Below are 26,615 nucleotides of genomic sequence, written 5' to 3' on the forward strand. Positions count from 1 at the left end.
TCAAATCTGTCATTCAGACCTGCTGCCTTGCATAGCCCCTGGCTCAGCAGAGGTGGGGCTCAGGAGCTGAGCACTTGCCTGGGGCAGCAGAGAACTCACTGCAGGGAAGATGGGACAGCCCTGCAAACTTCTGGTTTCTAACAACTTGGGGCCTATAATTGCTTCTGGTCTCTTACAGTAATCTCTATTAGCTTCAGTATAGTGGAAGAGACGATCTAAATGGGGGTTTTGCCAAGGATTTTGTAAAGCTGCTCTCTGTTGAAAGGTGAATTAGTTTGCATACAAGGCTCTTAAATCAAGTCTACAGCTTTAGTCCTTTGACTTCAAGGAGAAAAAGAATGCTATGTCCTTAGTTTTAATATAGTGGGAAAAGATTGTTAAAGGCCAGAACATGGCAATCTCTCCTGTATACAGTTGAACAGTAAAGTAGCATAAGTTCATTTTTAACAATAATTTTCTATGCAAGTAGTAGGATTCGCTGGCAAAGAAAGCTAAATTAATCAGTGGATTAAGACGACTTCTGAGAGCAACTATTGTGATTGGATTATTTTATTGTGAAGATGCAGATGTCAGTTATAGGCAATATAGTAGAAAAGCTCATTTGTGTTAAACTTACTCAGAGTTTAGTGACTAGGTATGTAATCATCTCTGACAGCATGGTTTTCTTAGGATTAGGCTTTATTGAGAAGAAAAAAAAAAATTGGTTCGGTCTTTCGTACCACAAGTTGGAGAACATTTGCCATGATGATGTGTGGGCTTCTGTATTGGGCTGTGGTTACAATGAAGTTGGCATTTAGAGTTGTGGTAGGGGAAAAAATCAAAACCTGAACTTGCCCCCATCCTCGCACCTGAGACGTAACTGTGTGCTTTCAGCTGCAGCACAGTGAAGAGGCTCAGAGTGGGGATTTGAGCCATACTGCAGCTTTAGTGACAGAGAACATATTTTTACAGGGTCCTTCCACACCTCTGGTTGTGTTACAAGGAAGAATGGAGGTAATTAGATTACTGTCAAGGCATCGTGAGGGCCGATGGGCCCTTCCTTCCCACATTGTGTTGTGGCAGGGGGTGTGTGCAGGAAATCGATTTGGCCAGATGAAATAAAGTTCTTGGGAGCAGCAGAGAACTAAGTAAGTGCAGCTGAAGGCCCTGTGATATGCAGATGATTAAACTGCATTCGAGGTTTTGTTCTTGTTTAGAGGTGGTAAATACGTGAGAGAAAGCATAAATAGCAGTGTGATTGAATAGTAGCATGACATGAAGCCTATAAATAGCCTTTTATAATTTTGTAGTACTTTCTCCTTTTAATAGCCTTTTGCTCTTTAACTTCAGCGTACACAAACTCTGCATTGGGTGGGTTCATTTGCCCTTCTTCGCAATGTTTTATTCCACTGGAGTTGTGATGTTTCTTTTATTGCTTTGTTTTTAGTTGAATAACTGGTTGTACCATGGTTAGGTGCCTGTTTTTTCAGTAGATGTGAAACTTGATACTGAACTGAGCCAATATGATAAACAAGTATTAAAGCCTCTGTGTCTTCCTGAACGTGAATGCATTAGAGGAGATGGTAGAAGTTGTTTTCCTTCTAAAAATAAACTCAGTAAATAGTAGAATAATTGCATTTAATTAATCTCAGACCAACCAAATTGAAAGTTTCTTGCTAGTTCTGAATGGAAGCTCATTGTAGAAGTTTCCAGCTCCAAGCAAAATAGATAATTTTTCTCAGTTGGTATTTTATTAAATGTAAATACACTAGATGGCTTTTTCTTTATAGAAAATTTATACTCTATACCTGTAAAGTGATTTGCTAATATGCTAGTAAAAGAAATATAACTTCTCATTAAAGGTCTGAGATTGAATAGATGAGCTGTATAATACAGAAATACAGTTTGTCAGTGAATTTTAGTTTCACTTGGGTAACATGGTATCTTTATTCTGGAGCTGTAGTGCATTAAAAACTCTGTCTTTTTAGCTTTTTTGCCTTTTCCAGTTGTATACCTTCAACTTTGTGCTTTTACTTCTTGGATGTAGGAATGTAGGGATTTCTTTTCCCCACCTTCCCCCCCCACAGTATATTCATAGTTAGCCTTGACAGTGTTATGTTGCTTTTCACACCATTAATAGTGTCTGCTATTTTTGTTAGGTTAATTTTGTGGAAACTTTCAAGTATTACTGTCTAATTTTATGAAGAACAAAAGCTAAAAGGAAGAAAACAGTCATATTCAGAAACAAAAAAATAGAACTTTAAGGGTTTTTTGGAAGTCTGGTTTGATGAACCCTGGTAAGAATTATAAACTTTTATGTGACTTTGGATCTTGTCTTTCCTCTTGCATGTTTTCTTCCAGCTTTTTTTTTACAGATGCTTCTGTAAATTTGTCAATTTATTTTCAAGAGAAGAAAATCAGTCCCAAAAGGAAAAGTATTTTTAGATACTCTTAGACATATGAGTGAAGATAATCCATCTTCTTACTCATTTGTGTCCAAACTTGAGTGTAGTTTAACAATTTACAAAACTCTGAATGCATAAAGATGAGTGCAGGAGGCCTTCAGTCTGCATGTCATAAACCCTGACAGGGTGTGACTGTTCAGGTCAGTATGCCACAATTTTGGAAACCTTTTGGTTTGGCTCAGAGTTTCACTTTGTAAGAAGTACAGATACAGTTGTTACAAAGTGGGTTTGTACAATATACAAATATGGGAATACAGACATCTTTAAGATACTTTGCTGAAGAAACTAAACCCACAAAACTGTGATTTTTTTTTTCCTTTTAAAAATTCCATTGCATATGAATGATCATGATTTAATTCTTTGAACATGAGTCAGATTTATTCACATAATTTTGAGTTTCTAGTCTTGAACTGGCTTGAAAATGGAAATTGTTTCCTATAAAGAAAGTCTTTGAGAGGAGGCAGAGGCAAGTCAGAAGAATACTTACTTAAGCTGAGGCGAACTTGTAAAATATAGTAAATAAAGAAATAAATAAAAGGAGGCCTTAACATTTGGGATGATGTAAAATAGGATGGTTCTTTTGCAACTGGGCTGGTGCCACCAGCAAAACTGATCTTGCCTCATGCAGGAGCAACTTGTTCCAGTTCCCTGGTGTGCTTTGGGGTCTCTTCAGTGCTCATCCCATGGCCAACCAAAATGCGACCTGCTCCCTTTCACAGCCACAGCGCTGTGGAGAGGCCAAGTGGCCGGAGTGCAAGGCAGGGTGGCTGAAAGCCAGGGCCACGGATGGAGTGAGGTCACTTTTCTGGGCAGCACTGCCAGAAGACATCCCTTGGTTTGTTTTCTGCTGGAGGAAGAAGCGGAGTTGACAAGCATTTTCCAGACAGGTAGCCAGATAGGCATTATTTTAGTGTTTCCAGCAGAAAATTGGTGGGTTTTGGCAAAACTGAAATTTTCCATGTGAAAATTTCTATTTTTTATGGCAATGGCATTTCGGATTAAAAACTAATTTTGATGGAAGGTGTCCAGTTGGTTACACTGAGCCATAGAATTAGCATCTGCTGTGCTTAAATCTATTGGAGATAATTTGGCTTAGGTTTAGCAACTCTGAACAAAATACACAGACAACTTTTCCTCCCCCTGTCTAATACCTCAGTTTTAGTGCTAGCCAAAATTCAACTTGAAGTTGGCTATGAGTAGAGGAAAAGCTTTTTCTGAATTTTGCTGGTTTGTTTTCAGTTCAGACTGCCTTTAACTTCAAAGGCTTCGCAACACAGATGCCATGGCTGGAAGTACAGCTGCCAGTTCCACTGGCTGCCCTGGACTTGTGGGTCCTTCAGTGTGCAGCAGTATTGATGTGTGAGTGCTCAAGTGGCTCATAGCAAGCCCACAGATATTATCCATCATATGTTTTCTGTCTGTGTTGTTTTCAGATAATTGTGGTTGAGGCTCGTACAGCATACAGGATATGGGACTTGTGTTCATTTACAGACACATCAGATTAGAATGTGTAACTTTGCATCATTTGGTGTTTTACCCCTTTTATCTGCTTAATTGTGTACAACTGTTGAAGACCAGCAGTTATTTGCATGTAACTTTCCTCTTTTTGATTTCTTAAATTGTGTTTAAAAAGCCCTCTTATTTGTAGATGGAAAAGCTGAAATGAGAACCTAATTTTCACTTGCTACGTTTCCTCGATTCAGCATATGTAGTCAGGCTGTTGCTCAAGTTTAGAGCTGTTAATAATTAGTGTCATGAAAGGACTGTACTTGGTTATTCTAGCTACAGGCAGTTGAGCATTGTCATTAAAAGCTCAAAAATTTAAAAGACTCCTTTTATATACTAAGGAGCTTTTGTTTTCTACTGGGTCTGTACAGAACTGTAAAGTCCTTTTTTTAATAGGTGAAGAAGTCTTCTTTTAAGTCATATTGGAAAGGGGAATCAAATTTAGTTATGCCTTGATACCTTTGAGGAAAACTGGAGGAAGAAATTTGGATTTGGGGGGTTTGAGGTAGGGGGGGGGGGTCTTATGTTCTTCCTCTCCCTCCCTCCTCCCCTTAAGCGAGATAGTAAATACTAAGTTGTTATCACCTGGTGCTTCTGATTGTACTTTGTCTGAACTTGCATGGATTTCAGCTCTTTTTTCTTTTGATAGGTAAATATTTAGGCTTCCTGATCTTAGAGTTGTATCAGAGCCAGATTTCCCTATAATGAAAGATCTATTTAAATCTACTTAACCTAGTTTAGGAACACATTTTAAAAAGTACTGCAGATTTATTTTGAGAAGTCTCTATCGAGATATTTTAGTAATGTTTCGTTATAGTCTTCATTTATTACATCCTATTATAGCATTGAGTCATAAAAGCAAGAATAAGAGATCCAGCTCCAGGAATGGGAAGAGTTGGATGTTGTAATCATCTGTGTGGGGGTCATGGATTAGCATTTTTAATGCTATTTTCAAACAAGGGCAGGTTATGGATAGAATCGATTTTAAAATAATGGCGGTGGAACTCACTTGGAAAACTTTTCTATTTATTCCTAGTAATCTTCACACATGATAAACACCTCCAAATATCATAAGCGGACAGCTGCATACTAGGAAATGAAGTTTTATGTCCTATAAATGCATTTGTATATTTGTTTAATTTATAGTATTTTTTAAATATAGGAGGATAGTTGAAGTCACCATTTAGTGATATTTAAACAGTGCTCCTGTTCCTGGTGTTTTGTTTTTTTCCTGGCAGACATATCATTTACTGACTGCTTCAGCTATCTGCCCTTCCACAGGGATTGGTTGGCTTTTTTTAAAGTAAGGTTAGATTTAATTTTTTTCCCTGCTAGTTTTGTCCTTTCCATCCTCAATGGCTTGTTGCGGGAGTGTGGTCTGCTGCTGCTACAGTGCCTCTGTGTGTTTGCCGCCTGGCCCCAGCTGAAGTGTCGTGAGTTGTGCCATGGCCACAGCTGTGCACTTGGGGCTTCTTCCCTCTCTGTGGCCTTCCTGCCTCACAGGCTGGCACTGCTGTAGCTGGTGCTTGCCATCAACTTGTGCTTTCACATAACAGGCCTTAAATTATAGCAATATCATTATTTAAAGACATTTCTAGCCTCAGCTGTCTTCTCTCTGTTTCTTCACACCATGATACAGCTTTCCTAAACCATTCTGTAAAGGAGTCACACTGTGATCGGGTGATTCCTGAAGATCAATTACAGTCCATTGCTTAATAGAGCGATAAGTGTGCTTTTTTTCTGGTTTCTTAAGGTGTGTATGGGTGTATTGCATATTGTAGAGAAATTTTCTATATTTTTGCTCAAAAGTAATCTCTGAAACCTCATGTGAGGTTCTTCACACATCTTGTTCAAATTTATGTGACTTGTTTCATAAAACTTCCGTAACCCGAGTAGCACCTAGAAATGAAAAGTCTTCAGGTCAGAAACAAAACAGCTGCACAAATTCATATGATGTTTCCAGTCTGATTATGACTTCAGTGTGTCACCTGCAGGACAGATGGGTTTGTGTTGGTTGTGAATAACCATAGGTGCTGGCTGTGAAGCTTTGCCTAAAGGCATGTGCACTCTGGACATATTTCTTGCATCATTTGAAAGTGATGCAAAGGTCCTGCTCTTCTGCAGTATTGTTATCATCAGGTCAGTGGGTACTGAGCCATGAGCTGGCAGGAACTAGCTGGAAGGAGGCTTTCTGTTGTCTTTGCATTTGTTCACACTCTGGCCTGTAGGACTGTTGCAGTGAAAAGGGAAGTGGGGGCCCTGATGAAGTAGGATTGGGGGGAAAAAAGGGTCTGACTGTTTTAATTCTAGCTCTTTCTTGGCTGCAGGCTTTTATTTTAGTGGTCGAATTTCTTCAGCATCTCTGACACTCCGAAACGGTAATGTGGTTTGGATGGGTGTTCACTAAGAGTAAATCTGAAGCTTAAAAATGGGTTTAAAATGAACCATATTGAGCTGTTTGGAATTTATAAGTCTATTTGCCTTTTTTTTTTTTTAACTTTTTTCCTTGCCAAAGAAATTTTAATATCTTCTCAGGCTGTTATCTCATCTAGAGCCCTGGACAGTGAAGATGGAAAGGTTACTGTCTGCATGAGAAACATGACTGAGCATAAAAAGGGAGGACATAAAGGTTTTAGGTTCAAAATAATTGTCAGTGTTGATGGCATGGTTTGTAAGAACTCTTTTTTTTTTTCTTAGTATTGCTCTTAAACTGCCGGCAGTTGTTGTAATCTCAAACTAATGAATTTTATCTTGCCATTCTGTGTTTCCTGAAATGTTACATACAGGAGTAAAGTAAAGCACGTAACAGTCTTCCTGTACTGTCCCACTTCAGACTCAAAACAGAAAGGGATCAGCTGAAATTTAGAGGCTTTTTTGGGAGTGTGGTGCATGCAGTTTCAAGCATAATGAGTATTGACATTTAATTAGATACAAGTGTCATTTATAATAGGCTTCTCTGTTAGCTGTGCCCTTCTTCTTGGGGGCAGGGAGGAGCAAGGGAGGGAATTGTCAAATTGTCCAAATAGTTTATTTTTCGGAGGAAATAGTTGCTTGCTACAGTACTATCTCAGTAATTTGCTGTGTTCTGGTGTACAGCCTCCAGCTGTCTCTAACAGATTTGCCACTATCCTGTGTAGAGTGACTGAACACTCATTAGTTATTATTTTTACATTAGAAAGTATGAAAATCTGGGAGTGGCAGAGCAAGGTGTTTCATCTTTAACCTGTGCCTCTATTAGTAATTATGTGATTTTAACAGCAAAAATCTTGCTTGATATCACACAGCAGTTGTTCAGATTTGAAACCCCTTTTCAGAGAAGTAGATAAAAAGCATTATTCAAGGATGTCTTAATTTAAAAAGAAGTCCTTGAGTAATTTTTTAACTGGGAATACTTACTAATTAGGCATCAAGACTGCACTGAAATCCACAGCCAACCCCGTGAAATCCTTATGTTCATAAAATGAGATGCATTAACAATCTTAGAAACTTACCTGAGTAAATGGCTAGAGTATCAAATTAGTTCTTTGCTACTGGTTCGTGTATAGGAAAAACTGATGGTGGAGGAGAAGGCTAAATTCAACTTCTTTTCTCTCAGCTGTTGAGCTTTGGGCCCAAAATTTTCAGAACCTGTCATAGATACTTTAAGAACCGATGCTTTTTTTGTTATATTTGGCTCTTCCTATGATTGAGGATTGATGATGTGGGAAAGGAGGATTTAAGAGTACCTTATTCATTGAAATGCAGGTCAGATAATGGATATTTTGAGGAGCACATGAGTACGTTTCTCTTTATGGCTTTCAGAAGTGCAGTAGGATTTTCCTTTGCTGTTCTGTGCTTCTGGCATCCATGAGGGATTTGATCAAGCAGGTCAGAGTGTCTGCAGATAGCAGAAATCTTGGAGGAATGTGTAGAAGCAGCTGCATATCAACTAAATATGTGTACTGTTTTCACACAGGAAGCGTGGAGACTGCTCAGGGTCAGGCTGTAAGGAAGGATGCAGGACCCCCTGACCCGGGAGCAGGAGAGTTTGGAGTCTTGGAACTGCCAGCCCCATGCAGGTACCAGGCTAAAGAGAGCACAGTCTGGTTGCCCACCAATGGAGCAAAGTTGGGGAGTCAGCTTCCTAACTTCCAAAGCCAGTATCTCTTTGTATCCAGTGCTCTCTTTCCACAACTGTCTGGGAATGCAGTAGCACTGAAGAATCACTGGCTGTAGTTACATTGCACAGTCCTAGTAACTGTCCCAGTTGGTCAACAGTAAAAATGTGATATCCCTCTTTTTCAGGGAAGTTTTAGGGAAAGTTTAGTAAATGGCCATATGATAACTTTTCAGGAGTTACATGATCTTCCTTAAGTAGAATGAATGTGGTCAATTTATATATAACTGATATTATATAAACTTAGGAATAAAACAGAAAGGTTTGATAGAGCCTGGAATCACTAATCATGCTGTTGCCTGGCTAGAAGTCTTGCTGGAAGCCTTGCACCTAGTGACTGCAAAGTGAAATAAGCCAATGTTTACATATCAACTTTAATGAATGATGGATACTTTCCATTATTTGGTCGGCAGAAAGCAGGAAGGAATCACAGAATCGTAGAATATCCTGAGTTGGGAGGGACCTGCAAGGATCATCGAGTCCAACTCCCATTGGAACAAGTTCAGGATTGTAGTGCATGGGTCGATTCACTTAAATAAAAGTGCATTTCTACTCTGCTTTTATTTATAAGGAATGTCCTGAAGCTGTGTACTGTATCAGAATTGCTGAAAGCTTTCAAAACAAATTTTAGATAAAAAATTCAAACCTTTTCTTTGGAATTAATGTGGAATTCCCTCAAAAACATGCACAACCAGCTGATGTTTAGCATTTTCAAACTAGTTTGGATTAAAACATTTTATGTGGTGTCACTAGCATGTTTTCAGTAAATGTATGTGAAGATGGGCTCTAGGCGTACCCCAAGGTTTGTTTGAATTGCAGTATGTTGTATTACTCTGTTTAAACCTTCAAAATTGTCTTTGTACTTTTAATAGGGTTTTTTTTCAGATAGATATAAGTATAAAATTAGGTTGCCTGGATAATGTTAGTAACAATGGGATCTGCACATATTCAAGCTGCATCATGTTATAAGGATGTGGGTCTTCTATGAGTCTGACCTACTTTTCTACTTCTTGTAAGAAATTCATGTACTGTGTTGGACCCAAACGAGCAGGTGGGCCACAGTGCAAATCCGTGCCTTCTGGGTTGCTAAAATAGAAGCTTCTAAACAAATGGAAATCTGGCAATGCGTGAGCTTCTTTAGCTGCTTTAGATGAGCCATGGAAAATGAAATTTCTCATGTCCTTGCATGCACATGTGCCTACAGTAATGTGTTAAGGTGGTTGTTTTTCTGTGCATTACATCAAGAGTTCTTCTAAAGAAAGTTCACATCAAGTCAGCAAATTGGCTGCACTCTTGGATAAATTAAATTTCAGTTAATTACCTGCTTAACCAACTGCTTATTTATTAAGCTGCTTAAAATCAGTTAGTTTATTGTAAACCCAAGCAAATTGTCATTATACTGTATACATTTACATAACAGAATAAAGGATGCCGAAAATTCACTTGCGAAGCTTCTGTATGCTCTTTAGTGCCCTAACCAAGCCAGTATTGCAGGAATGTTCTGCCCTTTGATAGGGAACACTCCCTGGAATTGCTTCACCACTTGAAACCTGAGCTCAGGCAGGAAATGTACAACTTACTCCCTCCACAGACCTGAGAGGTAAGTGGAGTTACATTGCACAAGTTCTGTCCTTCTCCAGTTGCTGTAGCAGCATGTTCTTTTGATTGTTAATTCACACACCTAAATATTACATGCTTAGCAGAAGACACTGAAAAATTAAAAGCAGAAAATCTCCGTCATATGCGAAGATTAATCTTAAGTCAAATTTAAATAATCCACCTGGATGTATAGAAATATTTTAGCGTAAGTGGCCAAGGCACTGCCCATGGCATGGATATGCACACACAGTAGTACCTTGCTTAAGTTAACCTGCTGTTTAAACCAGTTGTTCTCAAACTGGTTTTTTGGTTAAGTCTCAGCTTTTGTTTTTATTTCTATTTCTTTTGGGGATGCAGATTTTACTTTGTAAATCAGTCCTCTATTTATTCCATACTATATTATATTTAGCTATAATATTTTTATTGCAGAAGTATGCAATGAGTGTAGCTGAATTTCTACCAGATTTTCTCATTTTATATATCAGTATTTGTTAGGAAATCAGCTATAATTTGTAATCTTATAAGCACTAGGTAGCCATCTCACTATTAGTAAGTTTTCAAAATATACAGCAAGAATGGCAGTATGTGTTTGGGAGACATAATACTGTCTGTGTTCTTGGTGCATGTATTGCTGGAAGAAAGAAGTAATGAAGATGATATGGATACCATTTGGGGCCAATTACGCTGTAAAACAAGTGTGTCAGTAAAACCAGTAATTGCAGGGTCTATCTGTGCTTAACAACTGTGTCCTTCTTGTTAAGTGTGCATGTGCTGATAGAGGCTTAAATATGGGTGGTGTGCATATGATTGGCCACAAAGCAGTTCCGTGTAATAACCCTGGCAGATCTTAGAAGGAGGAGTATTTTTGAAAGTGTATGTGATGGTGAAGTGTTTTAACATATTCCCTACATAATTCCATAGTTTCTTTGCTGATATGTAGGGAAAGAGTAACTTTGAATGTGTTTTTCAGAAGACAGTCTTTGGTTACCTTCCTCTCTATCACTTTCATGGCTGTTGTATTTCCATTTTGTAGATGCATTTCAGGATTTCAGTCATTATTCTTGTAAAACTGTGTTCTGTAGTTGCAAAAACTTAGTTTCATGCAAGAAACTTGTCTGTTATGAGATGGTGGTTCCAACTACTATGTATTTTATGTGGGACATGGAATATAATGTTTCAATGCATAATCTGAAAGTACAAAACATAGTTTCTTAGTCCATGAAGAAAATATTTGTGAATGACTTATGTCCAGCATGGTGGGAATATGAGCTTCACACCAGGAAGATGCTAAACTCCACACTGTGGAACAGCATGAGAAGTGTGTGTGTCCTATTTGTTTCTTTCCTCCTTAAAGTGGAGAAGGCGTTGCCCTTCCAGTCTGCGAGCTACATGAACTGTTGTTCTGGCCCAATATAGTTGCTCCTGTTTCCATAGCAAACTCATAATACAGTGCCTTCTTTCTTGACTTTGATAATTTCATTTATGTACATTGAGAAAAATCCAGTCGTTGTCTAACTATGCAGTGGTTTTTGTTTGGCTGGAGCAAGGATGATCTGTGTTACAGCAAGAACTGTGATAGATCTGCAGGTTGGGTCTGTTGAAGGGACAGAGTGAATGCTTTCATGGTGTTAAAGGATTTTGAGGGTCACTGAGGGATTATGTTCTTTTTGCTCACTCTTACGGATTTGTTGCTGCGTCTGAAACTCAGAAGTTTTCTGTCTAGTTTAAGGCGATGATGAGGAAGGAAGAAGTATTGCTGGTCTTGTCTTGATCAGCAAATAAGACAAGAATAGAGGAAAGAACAGAAGAGAAGGTGAGACTTGCCTTTTTCGTCTCTTAAAACATGATGGTTTCTAGCTTTTAACAAGTCTTGGGGTTTTTTTTCCCTTCTGCTGCAAAACTGTATTGTTGAGTTAGACCCTCCTAGCTCACTACCAAATGGATTTGTGAGGCCTGCAGTACTTACTTGAAAGCTGACCAGTCCTTTGTGCACTAGTGTTTGTATTTGTGGAAAAGTGCTCTGAAGATTACACTCACTGTTTCTTGGTTGATTTGTTACTTTTTCAAATCCTTGTAAAATATACCTGCCTAAGGGTTGTTTCTGTGGTATGGAGAAACTGGTTTTAATCTAATTGTGTGCTTTTCTGAAACCTTCTTAGTTTCAGGTCAGCATCCTAAAATCTTGGCAGTAGTTATCAGTTCTGCACTGATAATGCCAACCTTTGTGCCATTATGATTGGTAAGGAGCTTGGCTTTTAGATTGTGTCTGTGTGGCAAAACACTGTTAAATTTTATGTGGTTGGCTCGGATCACTGGTATGGAGGTTCCTCTTCTCTGTTTAAGGTTGTCTCCTGCTTTATATTTTTGACATCTGTAGCAGGTATAGCAGAAGCAGCCTATCCACGAGGAGTTGTCAGATGGACTTTGTTTTTAGGCTTTACTTGAGAGCTTTAATGTTTGCAGCACAATTTTGCATAAATTGGTCATTAAGACACTGTCGTAAATTTAGCAGCTGGTGGCTTTATCTGGTGTCTGTATCATTCAGTTTGTCATGTTAGTTTAGGAAAACAAAAATAAACTTGCTGTAGTTCTATGTGAATACAGCGTTGCAGTTCTGAAGCCAGAGTGACTGAGTAGCCAAAATAAAAAAGCTGTCTGGTGAGGAAGCAAGTACTGAAAATGCTGGGTAAGTCAAAACTGAAGCATTTTGCAAGGATGGATTATTATCAAGAAGATTTTTTTGTCTGAGGTGTGTGGTCATACTTAAAGTGCTGAAGATGTGATCTAGAAAAGCAAAATATCTCAAGGGATTTTAGGGGAGTTGCTTAGGAGGTTGTATGGAGGCAGTGGAAAGATGTAAAAAAAAAAAAAAAAAAAAAATCTGTGTAAGTCCCAGCTTGGATCTTGGTCTTCCACTTTCCCATGAGAGCCTATGTATCTAAGTTACCAACTTTTTAGGAGGGATTGATCTTTCATTTCTTACCCCTCCCTCTTTGTTTATGTATATAGGGGCGCAGATACCTTTTATGATCCGTGCAAGCTCTCTAATTACTACTGGAATGTTTGCTGTCCTCTGCTAAATTCTCCTTTTTTTTTTTTTTTTTTTTTGGTCGTGATATGTTCCCTTCCCCCTCCTCAAATGTGAAGCTAATGTGTAGATGTGTTTGAAGGCTTCATAATCGTATGCAAGATAAGGAAAATCAATCATTTTATATTCAGTTTTGAGAATAGCTGTGTTCTTTTACTCTAGTCATAAGGTATTTTATGTCTCAACATATTCTCTACTTAAGTTATGAAACTTTGTTTGCTTACACCCTTGTCAAAGGATGTAGAAATAGTTTGCCGAGTGTGTAATTAAGTGAATTACAGGCCCTGATCCTGTGAGGCACTTAACAAAGTAGCTGGTATCATTGGATAGAGCTGATAGTTTCAGGTGGGCACATAAGGACTGTGCTGGACTGGGGCTGGATGATAATCGTCAGTATCTTAGATTTGAAAAGTGAAAGCAAATTCTTGCATTTTATTTATCGGCTCTCAGCACAGGATGTAGACTTGTGATGGTCACGGTTGCTTACTGAGAGGATAAGAATTGTTTGTGCTCCCAAACTAGATGTGTAAATCCAAACAAATTGACATAGAAGATTCAGTATTTGACAAACATTAAACTATTCATGTTGTAATTTTAAAAAAAGGGGGGGAAAAACAATGCTGATGTTTTTGTTACCACTGTGCATTCTCATGTTTAATGATTTTACAGTGAATGCACAGGCCTTGATGCAGAATAATGCATCAAAGTCTTGTGTGTTTGCTGTTTTCTTTTTCTCTATAAAGCTTTTTATGTAAGCATTTTTTTTGCTGTTTTGCGCTGAAATTAGTTACTTAATTGCATCTAGTATCGGGAAGCTGGTAGCCATGATGCCCAACAATTCCAATACTTTTTGAATTGAAAACGTTGTTGTGAATCTTTAAAAACAAACCAAAAAAACCCAACAAAAAAACAGCAAACCCACAAAACAACCTTAAGATAGGGAGGGTGTGGACAATGGGCAGAAAGTAAGGGACTGGGTATTTTGGTATAAGGTTGTGTTGTAACTTGTAATACATTGTTTTGTTATTGGTTACTGTGAATTTAGTATTCATTTTTCTTTTGTTTATAATGGAGTTTTTAAATAATGAACTTGCTGTGTGTTCACCTTTCTTTGAAGTGAGACATTCTTGCATTTGCATTTTTTGGGCTCTTATTAAGTTTTCTGTTTGTTTTGCCTGTAGACCTGTGTGGACAGTAATGACCGCACGTTTCCGATTGCCTGCTGGCAGAACCTACAATGTACGAGCATCTGAGCTGGCACGAGACAGGCAGCATACGGAGGTGGTCTGCAACATTCTTCTCCTGGATAACACTGTACAAGCTTTCAGAGTTAATGTAAGTAATGGGTTTATTGCAAATCAGTATCTGGCTTATTGCAAATCAATATCCCAGGCTTGCTGTCCTTTGCTGCATTTGGATGGCTGGAGTTTGACTTTCAGTGTTAAGTAGCGAATAAAAGGGGAAGTTGTGTTCAGGCAGGCATGCTTGTACACGTCCACAGTGTTACTGTGAACTTAGTCATTCTGGCATCCTCTGTAATACTAACACATTTTCATTTCAAAATCCAGTGTACAAAGCATAATTTATTTCTAGTAATTCTCTTCATGGATTAAAGTTGTCCAGTGGAAATGGGGGACAGTTTTGCCATTGAGTTGAATGAAGCTTTTGTTCTGCTGCATTTTGGTTTTTGTATTTTGAGCCACGAGTAAGGTGGAGTGGGAACTCTTCCCAAAGCTGTGTAGCTGACTGTGTTCAATCACCTGTATGGTTATACTTGGTCACAGCTACCATCTTAAAGTATCTCCCTGCTCTGCTTTTTTCAGATAGTATTCTTCTTCTGTGATTTCCCTCACTTAAGCTCACCACCTTCTACTACACTAATGAGAATGGCAGGAAGGAAAATGGAAAGGTGGTTGCTGAATACTGTTGCTGAGAACTGCTAATGGAAAAAAATCAACAACTTTTATGCATGACCCTGGAATATAAAATGGGTTATTCATCCCATTTTCTAATCTGTAATCTTGTTAAAGAGTTAAAATGAAAATGTGCATGGTGCTGTGTAGATGTTACACAAGTACAACCCTTTCTTCCAACTTCTTGAGGAAAAAAAAACCCCATGAAAAATTGGCAAGGACCTCACAAGAAAACATTAAAGCATTTAAGGTCATCTTTGTGTGAGGAGAACCAGAACTCAACAGGAAAGAAGCTGTAGGTTTTCCTGTGGTAGTAGAACTCTACTTTTACTTTTTAAGCTATAGAATTGATGACTTATATGGAGAAAGGTTGAATAATGCGATGGTAAAAGTAAACAGGTGGCATGATTATTAAAATTTTTCCAAAGGAAGTTGAACTTCAGCAAATGGAGTGTATGAGTATCAAATAAGGCTGTGAGACTTCAGATGGGAAGTGAGGGAGAAAGTAAAACGGTTGTCAAGTCTACGTGGACAAGTCTAATTCAGACAATTTGAAAAAGTTCTGATGCTCAGTAATTATACTGAATTCTGATATCCAGTGTTCAGTAAGGGTATTGATATATTTGAATGTTTCAGGGAAGATTTGTGAGAGGGATTGCATTTTGCAGTTCTGTAGTCAGTGGTTAGAGCCTGCATCTGCTCATCCAAAGTGAAATCTGTTACCTGGCAAAAACTTGTAAGGATCCAAAGTCAAGAGGCTTAAGGTTCAGAGGCAGATCTGGTGGTTATTTGTTTTAGATACATCAGTCAAGATAGAAGGGTTTAGGATATTCTCTTGAGGCATTTTTGTAGTTCATTCAAAAAATACTTAATTTTTCAGGACTTCTGAGTAGTAAAGTGTGGGAATTTTGGATGATGGAGCTGAGGGATGAATGTCCAAAGACTAATTTATCAACATCAAGCCTCATTTCCCTTCTGGGGTAATTTTTTCTATATCCTTTCCCCTTTTCTGTATTGCTTAACGTCTCATCCTTGCTAAGAGTTTCCCAGTCTATACTGCCTGCCAAAATGCAGTATGTGCAAAATGTAGTTGGATATAAAGCATTAGAAGTGCATAAGAAGTTGTAAATGTTGTCATCTTTGCTTTCAGGTGCATGAGTTCTCCATTAAAGTATCTGTCTTGCAGTTTTTTCTTACAAGGAAAATAAGAAGTGGGTAAAATAAGGAATAATTGTTGAGCAGTCGGTATGGGAGATGTGCTTCTCTTCGATCTAGGTGTTCAAAAGCTGTATGTTTTTAGAGGACATGAGTGCCACTCAGAAAAGCAGAATCACCGGGTAGAAATCCTCAAATGTCTGTTCTGTGTCTCCCAAGAAAAAATTATGTAATATGTTCTTACCACCTCCCTAGTGTACTAAATATTTTAGTTGCACGGATCATGCTTTACTGCTTATACAAATCAGCCTGCAAGTTTGTCTGTTAAAACTGAGTCTAGGGAATAAAAAGTTCCTTGGTGCTGAACATTCTGATCTCATGTCTTAGCCTCAGTCTGTTTTTTCACAAATAGGGAGTAATAAAGTATTCATTCGTAGCAAGTGTAACCTACATGATGTACAGGTTCTCAGGTTTTATAGCTTTGTTTTACTTTATTGTGGTTGACACTATAGTTAGCCATAAATATGTATGGAATTGTTTTCAAAATAGGAAGAACAAAGATAACATCAAATAAATTAGCGCTTTTTTTTCCCCCTCCTGGTGATTGCTATAGGTATTCTGTATGCTAATGATTGTAAAACTTAATCATCTGGAGGATGCAGTGGTGTATTAATAAAAATGTACTCAAATGCTGTTTCTCCAACAGCAAATGCTAATTCTCCAACAGCAAAGTGCTGATCACAGACTGTGTCTCTTGATAATTTATGTGATGTTCTAAGTTCACATTTCAACCAGCCCTTTCCATTGATCTGCAAGAAAGGCACCTTTGTGCTAAGCCTTGCCTTGTAGAGAGCGTAACTAATCAAACCAGATAATCCCCATGGATTGTAGTCAGACAAAGGCTGCATTCGTTCCAGGCAGAAGAATCAGTTGGAATTAACCTGTGCATATGTTTGAGGAGTAGAAATCCCTTCTCTAAAATGCTCTGCTTACCAAATAAAGAAATCTTCCTTCACTCCTGAAAAGTAGACTTCAATAGAACACATAGCTGGAAGAAAGGAGGCTGACGTAACAACATGATCAGGATGATTTGCATCCCTGTAAAACTGTTTCTTCAAGATCAAATTACTTTAATTTGTTTTAATTGCTTGTTTAAACAAAGTATGTCTTTTCCATGCAGGCTGGGTTACTTGTACTCCCTGAAAGCCAGTACACAGATAACACTAGGGATAACACTAAACTTGGGGGGAAACTAAGTCAAGGTAGATGGGATGGGTTGTTCTGTGGGCAAGGTTAGTGGTCATGGACAAATGTTTCAATATGGAGCCTTTACTATCCCAGAACTTTCTTCAAACTTAATGAATTTACACTCTAATGGAAGTAAAATCTGAAAACCTGTAAAATAACTCAAATGAAACAAGAAAAGAACCAACCAAACAAAAAAACCCCATACCACCCCCTTATAATTTTAGAAGTTAAAATTTTTAATAATTTAATCTCCAGCGTTACTTAATTACTTGCCCTTTTTTCTTTGACAAAGAAAGATTAAAATAATAGCATCAGCTGTAGAAGGAAAGGAGACAGTTGTGCAGTGTTAGGGAATGCACCTCCCGGAGCAGCAGCCCAGGCATTGCGGTGAGCTGCGAGGGGAAAGGTTCCTGTGTTGTCAGTAGTGAGGGAGCAGCACAGCATCCCACAAACACGTGAGCAGCAGAGCTGTGACCTGCTCCAGGAAAGCCCAGAACCTGTCGTCCCCTTCCTCTGTCATCAGAAGTCCAAATTTGTTTGGGCTGATATGGCAGCAATATCTCGTGGTGTTTGCTGTGGATGCAGCCAGTTCTGTTGGCAGCAACAAAACCAGAATGTCAGTAATGCAGAGTGAGAAGAGGGTGGCAGGCATCAAACCTGTGTGACTGCAGGTGTCTGCCTCAATTTTCAAACATGGTGTTTGTGAACAAGTGGCAATCATTTTGCAGTTAGAAATGAATCTGTAAGTATCTAGTGGTACTAGATGATAAAGTTCATAAAGTACAGTTAACGTGTTGATGTCTAGTGTTTAAGTCAAATCTGTTCTAAAAGGCCAAAATTTCTGAGACACTCTGCCTTCAGCAATGACTAACAAGTACATATAACTGTCTAATTCTTCAGTTCAGAGAAAAAGTGGATGTTTTCGTGTCTAACTCCTGCAGTTTTGTGTTAGGTAGTTTCCATTTTTCATACATGTTTTCATTATTTCCTATTTTACGAGGAAATAATGTTTAACTTGTATCTATAGCAACAAAGCAGGCTTCTTTTTATGCTCATCTACATGTATTGGGTGTGCTTTTTTATAAAAAAAATCAGATTTTTAAACTTGCTATCATACTTTTTTTTTGTGCAGCTATTCAATGTTATGATAGTATTACAAATATTTTGAATCTTTCTCAACAAGCAGGATTGTGACCTTCACCTGCTTTGGCAAGCTGCAACACTTACATAAATGTCAGAGATGGGTTAAGCTGAGGTCTGGTTTTGCTAGATGCTTATCTTTATTTTGCACTGAGTAAAACACTGTGAACCAAACAAATGCTTCATGTTGAAACCTGTCTTCTCTTACCAAATTTGCTGCTCAATTTGCAGGACAAATACCTTCCTTGCGGTCGTGAAATGATGTTCTGTATTTCTTAATTCAGACTGATCAGCCAGTTCTAAGCTTTTTCATTAGGAAACATAATGTATTTAAGAAACAATATACATTGTCAGGATTAGATTGGAAAAAGCTACAGAGATGGTATCTGCATATTGTTTGAGGAAGTAACATGTCAGCTGTGGTAATTGCAAGGCCAAACTTGGGTTCCAGACATCTCCCATTTTCTGGTAGTTACTGTTATAAGGTCTTAGTTTGTGTTCTTATTTAAATCTACGTGAGAAAAGTGCCAAGAGGCAATTAGTGTTGCTATGTAATTTTAAAATTAGTTTTATTTGCTGTAAAACCTGAACTGATTATTGGTTTATTTCAAAATATAATAGAAACTCCTAATTTAGTAAAAATTAAAGTGAATATATTTGGATTGTATATAAAAAAGGCTGTATGCATTTATGCTATTGAACATTTATTGTGTTAAAATCTGTTTTTTTCTGTGCTTGCTTTTAGTAATTTGTGAAGTAAATTTTTCAGTGGTGAACTTTTTAACAATGGTGCTACATTTTGTTAAAGATCAAGAAATTTTCTCTAGCATTTTCAAAAGAAATAAGGTCTTTTGAAAAGTAAATACAGCAATTCTTAGGTCACTTCAATTTAGCCGGATTTATATGGGACCCAAACTATATCCCTTATGTAATTTCAACTTATGTGCAGAGCTATGGGTATGATTGTCCTCCTGGGATTATTTCAAACATAATTTGTGGATAACTCTTCTCTACTTTTTAAATTATTATGAAATAAATTATTGTGCTTCTAGGAGTTTTTAGGCCCAAGTAACTGCCTCTGACAGTTTATTCAACTTCAGTGTGATTTCATCTGAACAAAAAAGTTAGTTTTGATAGGATGCTCTTAGATGTTAACAAATGTCTGGAGGTAGATTTGTAGATCTTTCTCTTATATGGATATTAATGAAATTCTTGCAACCTTATCTTGATCTTTTAGTTACATACTTCTATTTTAACAGATGTAAAGGTAAATTGTTATATAATCTCTATGCAAAGTGAGGTCCTCTGGGAGCAGAACAGCAGGGATTTTTTGTTTTAAAACTCTACAATATCTTACTGCCTACAGTAAACAAGGCAAGATGTATCAAATCCACAGCAGCAGCAATAATACTTGGCACCTAGAAGATTATTAGAAGCTTCTCTGCTTGGTGACAGAAAAGTAGAAAATCTGAGTGGAAAATGTATCAATCATCTCTTTCATATTTCTTCTTGTTTGACAGTTCTTGCAGAATTTTGCTTGTCTTTTGTATTTCAAGATGCTGTGACACTTTAACTTCTTTGGGAAATTCCCTTCAGATTTCACCAAATGTGTTTAGTGAGTCCTGTTGTATTGACACACTCAGCGTTTCAATTACTGTGTTGGCAGTATTTTCAGGTTAGGCAAAAAATTGCTAGGTACTAAAAACTACAGATTTCTTTTTGTATCATTTTGTGGGTAACATTTGTCCCTGCAGTAGAAATCAAGTTTGTTCACTTGACTCTGAAAAGAAGTGTTACTGTTACTCAGTTAATTTAAATTAATTCATTAGAGTGAAGTGCTATCTTAGAACGTATGTAAATGACACGTCTTGGTTAGATATTTGGCTGTTCCAGCTATCTCTGCCATTAAACTTTGGAAACATTTTCAATATGCTGGTTCATTTAAAATCAGGAATAGATTTTTCAGATAAGGGAGAATAATTTGTACAGACCTGTACATTTGAATTCAGTGACCCAAACAAGATTCTTGTTTGCACCAAGTTCTTTATTAATTCCTGAACTTTTTTTTCTTTTCTGTTTTTCAGTACTCCTTTTAAATATCAAATTTGGCTAATGAAAGGCTTTCAGAAATAATCATGTAGCTAGCTGAGAAGTGAGAAGTTCTTACTGTCAGAAAATGACAGAGAAGAAAAATGATTTCCTTACATATGTTTCAAGAAGAGAGATGAAGCTCATTTAAAAATAGTGCTGCTGGGATACACTTTGTGATATTTAAAATACTGCTGCTAGAGCACATCTGAAAGAATTTTTATGTGTTCTACCTGCCTGAAATATGTATGTCCGGTTATGTATTTGTTCATTAAAGAAAAGGTCTGTATTTGTTCTCTGCAGAAACATGATCAGGGCCAAGTTCTATTGGACGTAGTCTTCAAGCATCTCGATTTGACAGAGAGAGATTACTTTGGTTTACAGTTGGCTGATGAATCTACTGATAACCCTGTAAGTTGACTCTGTTTTATAAGTACAGTTTTAAAAATCATAAGCATGTTCATCACTGTCTTCTGTGTTATTTAAAGAGAGGTAAATAGAAACCATTGCAAGATTGTGCCATCTTCCCCAACTGTGTCATTTGCGAGGGCCTGTATCATCTTGTAGTTGTGATAAAGCTACATGTTAATAGTCACAGGCTTGGAGTAAAATACTGAGTTCTGTGCTTATGAAGTAATACCTTAAAAGGATATTGCGTGTTTTATTGTATCTGTTTGCTAGATTGCATTATCATTGTTAAAAATAGTAAATATGTTTTAAATTTGTTCAGTGGTTTGTTTGTTTGTTTGTTTTTGTCATTAGGATTTACAGAATAGCAAGGGGATTTTAGATTTTCATGCATGGAGTTTCCATTTCTCGCCCAGATACCTGATGATCTTTTAACAGTGCTTCATATAGTCCACTATCTGACAAGGGCAGTCATCTCATCACCTTAACAAAGAAGTGACTCCCTTGAAAATGAGTATTTGCAATAGTTCATGGACTTTAATTGAAAGGAAATTCTACACAACTGAAACTCTGTAAATCACCAGTGGAAATAAAGAGATGCAAATGTAACATTTACTGCACTAGTTACAGTGGTACTATGGAGATCATGACTGCATAAAGAACATTCCTTGGATACTTTCTTTTATAGGTATCAAATGGTCAATACTTGTTTTAAAGTGCAATTTAGCTAAGTATTACTCCTTATAGTTCTTTACCTAGTTCTTATTATATGTGCAGCACAGTGATGGGGTCAAAACTTAACCTCCCAACTTGTGTATCAAAAGTCAGCCACATTCACTTGTTGATAGTTCTGGTAAGACATTGGTGGGCTGGCCTCTGTAGTATTTTTATTCTAAACTTTATTCCAGGCTGAAGAAACATACGCAAGCAGAAGAAAAGGCTGAATTATTTTTCAGCTTTGTTCAAGAAGTATTTAATTGAATATCACTCAATATTTTACTCGACACTCAGAAATTTATCTGGCTTTCCAAAGGGTAGACTAGACCTCTAAGCTCTCTTTCTTTTAGTTTATCTGTCTGGAAGCATATGAACACAACACTGTAATAGAAAGATCTGGTTAAGGGTTAGTCTGAAAGAATGACTTAAGTATTTGATACCAGCACATACTTTAAAGATTTTTGTATGGTTTTTTTCTCAATATTTTGTGTCTTCAGCACGTATCTAGTTGCCATGAAAACAGTGTGTCAGAGCTAAAACGAGATGTTACCAATATTAGTCATGCAAGCTTGAAGAATGTATGGGTTTGACTTAATTTCAGTTTTTGATACGTTTACTTTTACACTTGGTTCATTTGGACAAGGAAACCATACTGGATTAACAAATATTCTAGTTATTTGTGAAATAACACAGCAGAGTATTGCTAAGATACAGTTAATGCAGCAGAAGATAAAGATGATGGGTAAAAGGGGATCCTGCTAATTGAGTGTGAAACCTCCAGCATTGTGTTTAAACGTGGATCTCATGAATTGCAGAAGCCTTGGGTTTTTTTAATAATATTAATATCAAAGTAAAAATCAAGTATCTTTCAACATGTTTTGAAAGATTCTTATATAAAGTTCATATATATCTCTGGCTAGAGTGTTCTTTAAGCCTTTACATTAGTCTTAAAAGTTAATTGATCCTGTATGAAGCTTTTTTTTTCTTAGATAATCACACTTTTGAGGCTGTATCAAACTGTCTCTTTACTTCCTCTTGAGTTAATTACTGCAAAGATACAGCACATAGATCTAACTATCATTATTTGTTATTCCTCACGAATAAAATGACACAGGGCTAGCTTTAGATCCATAGTGTGTGTCAGGTAGCTCAGGTACCTGTGTGTTTACTTCCTCCTCCCTCACCTGAAAAAATAAAAAGCTCTGCGGTAAGTGTGAGGGAGTCACATACTGTACAAGGTTAGATGTCTGTCACTCCATAGGAACTGTGCCCATATAACCATTTCCTGAGGCTTGTGGACTTGCCTTGCAAGGTAGCATGAGGAACTGAACAGTATTGATACCAAAGATGGAATTCGGAGTTAGGTGGACTGTGTTGATATTTACAGAGACTGCTGGGTTGCTGATGGGCAGTGGTTTAAACAACTTGCAGAACTCTCCGGGCAGCCGTACTTTTATCTGAAATTTGCCACATTGGTTTTTATAAAGTTCTGCCTGTACAAAGCAGTGTTCTCCTGTAGAAATGTTCAAGATGTGGCACTGTTTAGTGAAATTATTCTGTAGTCCTTAATCCAGTAGGCTGAGTGCTGAGTCTCTGGTTTCCAAGATCCCAGTTAGTGATGTACCAATGCTGACACTCAGGCTGAGAATTTGTAGAGAACCTGTGAACCAGTGGGACCACTCCCTGGATGTGCCAGACCTGCAAAATCCAGAGTCAGAAGTACTGGAAGTAGTTAAATTAACTTCTCAGTTGAGTAAATGAGCCTGCTTACAGCTCTTCGCTGCCACAGGTAGTTCTTCTTAAAGAGTAGCTGATGGTTGTTAAACACAGCATAATTGGGTTCTGACCTCTCTCAGGCTCCTGTGACAATCAAAGAAGCAACTCAGAGTAGAATTATTGCTGTAAAACAGGTATCTGGACAACATATTTTAATCTTGGGGGAAGAAGAGTAGTAGCAATTGATGATAGTGGTGATGTCTCCAGAATCAGTAATAAGCCTGTGTATGCCAGTGAGACATTTTGGTAAAAGACCAAGTAAAAAGTAATAGAAAAGCACCAGTTTCTTGATGTATAAGGCTATGATTTGCACTTTGTTTCTCTGAAGTTGGTGTTATAATTTGTCTCTTTCCAGAGGTGGCTGGATCCAAACAAACCTATCAGGAAACAATTAAAAAGTGAGTAATGTATGTATTTCGTCAATTCATCTATTGTTATTATGCTATTTTTTCAGGGTGCCCTGATTAATTAGAAATAACTTTTCTTGACCATAGGAGGATCTCCTCACAGTCTGAACTTCAGAGTTAAGTTTTTTGTAAGTGACCCAAACAAGCTCCAAGAAGAATATACAAGGTAGGTCTGGCTGATTTGTCAATAAAATACTTTTCTAGAACAATCATTTATTTCTTTAAGGTATAACATGGAAATTTTCTTTTAGCTCATTCTTGTTGTATGTATAAGCTTCTAATTTTCTCTAATAATTACAGATATGAACTATGCAGTTGTACCAAGTAAATATAACAAAAAGCCTCTGTGAATAAATTTACGAATTTATATACAAAATGAAGTAACTACGTGAAGCAAATACTACCAAGTAGAAACAGAAAAAGGGAAAATAGAGAACAGAGGAAAAATTTAATCCCAGTATTTACCAATAAGTACAAATTTAATTCTATCCTTACTTGTGTTCTCCTTTGTGACTAAAAAATTGCTGAGCATTCTGCATTTTTTTTACACCCTCCTTCCCCCCAGTTTTCTGCTTAGCATTAATGAAATTAATCTCTCTATGGTTGTAGTGCTAGTTTGAATCACAGAAGCTTATTTTGATAGCAGTGTATGGAAATCTGTTGAAGGAAATGCGCAGTGTGAATCAAAATAGGAGGCTTGTGAATTGCAATTAGGCCCTGAAGAAATGCCTCAAATTTTCCATATTTTTAATTACTTCTGGCCCTCTAGATAAATGGCATGATTTGACAGATTGGAATTTTTGGATGTCAGCCATTCTGAAAACAGGTCAGCCCCATTCAAAAAAATTATCGAGGATAGCTTTTGAAACCTAAGTACCAAAACTGTGAAAATTTCAGTCCACATTTGTTTATCATTTCCTTTGATTTGTCATATTTTGGACAAAATTTTGCACATATCTATGCAGACAGAATTCACTAAAATGAGTCCCAGAGATCTTGGATGAGACTTTGTTTTACTGAAATATTTTCTCAAGGAAAATTTGTCAATTTACTCTATCAAAATAATGAAAAACATGTTATTTGAATTAAAGTAAAATATGTTATATTCCTGAGGAGGTGAAAAAAAGGATAAATGTTGATCAGTGTGAAGTAAACCATAAAGCAGAAAATTGTTCAAGTGCTCTTCTCTAAATACAAAGCTATAAATGCAGCTTTCTTTTAAATGAGAAATAATGTATGATTTCTTTATCTAGGTCAGCTCTGCCTTTTTTGCTAATAGGCCTAGTTGCCCCTGAGAAAACTGATTTGTATTTGAAATTCTTATAAGAGAGAGTTATCCATGGGCTTTTTTGGAGTGAAGTTTGGATGCCATGTCACAAATATGGGTCCTTTCACATAATCAGTATTCCCACCTCAAAAAAAGAAAAGAAAGTGCAAGCTTCTGACAATTCCAGCATTCAAAAATGCTCCATTTTTACAAATTCCATGAGAACAGAGGAATGGTTTGACACATGAAGCAGTGTGAATGGATGTCAGGGAAAGGTTCAGTGCAAGCTCGGGTCTTGTTAGACCTCTGTGAATTCACGTGCGCGAGGCAGGTTTGAATGCCCCAGGTCAGGAGAGGTCGGCAGGAGCTCAGTGTGTGTTGGAGAGCTTCGCTTCAGGAGCTTGTCTTGGGAGGCAATGAAGCTTCATTAGTTCTCCTCATGGCAGGAAGAATTGCTTATTGACGTTGACTCCATTAGCAATAATTCTGTCCTGCCCTTTCCTAGCTACAGCTGTATAAGCAAGATGAAAACATGGCAATGCAGTGCTGCCTTTGTTGTTTTAGTGGAGTCAGTTGTTCAGGCTTTTGCTGATCTGCTTTGCTAAAGCTTCTATTGATTTCCCGTTTTGCTCAATAATATGTGAGGCTTCAGTGTTCAAACTGGGGTGGTTGGCTAACGAGCCATTAACCTCACTGTTCACTGAAAACAGTGGACAGAATGTGAATTCTGCTTGGTGTCCCTTAACCAAGATGTCCTTTTTACCAAGAAATACTTCTAATAAAGCTTTATACCAAAAAAAGAAAAATAAAATGGAGGTGCAGCTGTACATTTGTGAAGAGATGCTCAAGCAAAGCATGTGAAGCATATCCATTTAATATATAAATTTAACTTGTAATTTATTGCATTTATTAATTGGTAAAGAAATTTTGCTTTATCTATCTTCTTGTTTCAATATGCATTTTAAGTATTTGAAGTATTTTGAAGTCTCTAAAGCCTGGTTCGTGTCTAAGTTTTAACTTCTTGAGGTTAATACCTTTTAAATTAAGCTTCTTGCCTTTCTGGTCACTTAAAGAATCTTTGATGGTTTTGTAGTAGCTGAGCACAGGGACTAATTTTAGCTTGTCAGTTCACAAATGTTTTCCCTCATTTTCTTTCAAACATGGAATGTTTTACCTTTCTACTGTTATATAGCTTGTAAATTATTGGATTTCTGTGTGTGTATTTGTAAATGTTTATGGAAGCCTTTAAAGTGATAGCTAATCCACTTTTTGAAGACCACACAGTTACGAGAAATCATGTTAAGTGTAATAAAGTGGTATTTTTTGGCTTTAATGTCGTAATTTAAGTTATTATTGGGAAGTATTTAATATTAGATGCTTTTCGTAAGTAATGTTGGTGTTTATAATTAATGGGTATAGCCCAGCTTTTAAGTCAGAACTACAAGAAGGAAACCAGATTATTATTATTATAGTAATAATGTAGGAGGTTCCAAGCCAAAATAAATTTATAAGAAAGCAGGAATGATGTTTAAATTTGCCACTCAGTGTAACTATTACTAAAAAATTAAAAAGGCAGTAGAGACAAATTCTACAGCAGCTTTTATGCTCTGTTGCAAGGATTTTTCTTCTGAAAATCTAAGCTTTTGCTAATATCCTGCCATCTTGGTAAGTCTTGTTTGTTACCCCATTGCAGTCTCTAGTGT

The 26,615-nt window shown here is 37.2% G+C and overlaps 1 protein-coding gene across 6 annotated transcripts in view; it reads left to right on the top strand.

The window, feature by feature from the left end:
- Positions 1 to 26,615, top strand: part of PTPN4 (protein tyrosine phosphatase non-receptor type 4) — a 111,969-nt gene that overhangs the window by 26,108 nt on the left and 59,246 nt on the right. For all 6 annotated transcript variants that reach the window (XR_004241116.1, XR_004241117.1, XR_004241114.1 and 3 more), the window contains exons 2-5: positions 13,975 to 14,128; positions 20,641 to 20,748; positions 23,594 to 23,636; positions 23,733 to 23,811. Coding sequence is in view for 2 of the 6 variants with exons in the window: in XM_032113778.1 (XP_031969669.1) it covers positions 13,975 to 14,128; positions 20,641 to 20,748; positions 23,594 to 23,636; positions 23,733 to 23,811 (384 nt within the window). In the remaining 4 variants the exon portion in view is untranslated. The remainder of the gene's footprint in view (positions 1 to 13,974; positions 14,129 to 20,640; positions 20,749 to 23,593; positions 23,637 to 23,732; positions 23,812 to 26,615) is intronic.

Source organism: Corvus moneduloides, chromosome 7, assembly GCF_009650955.1.
Source record: "Corvus moneduloides isolate bCorMon1 chromosome 7, bCorMon1.pri, whole genome shotgun sequence".
Classification (NCBI taxonomy): domain Eukaryota; kingdom Metazoa; phylum Chordata; class Aves; order Passeriformes; family Corvidae; genus Corvus; species Corvus moneduloides.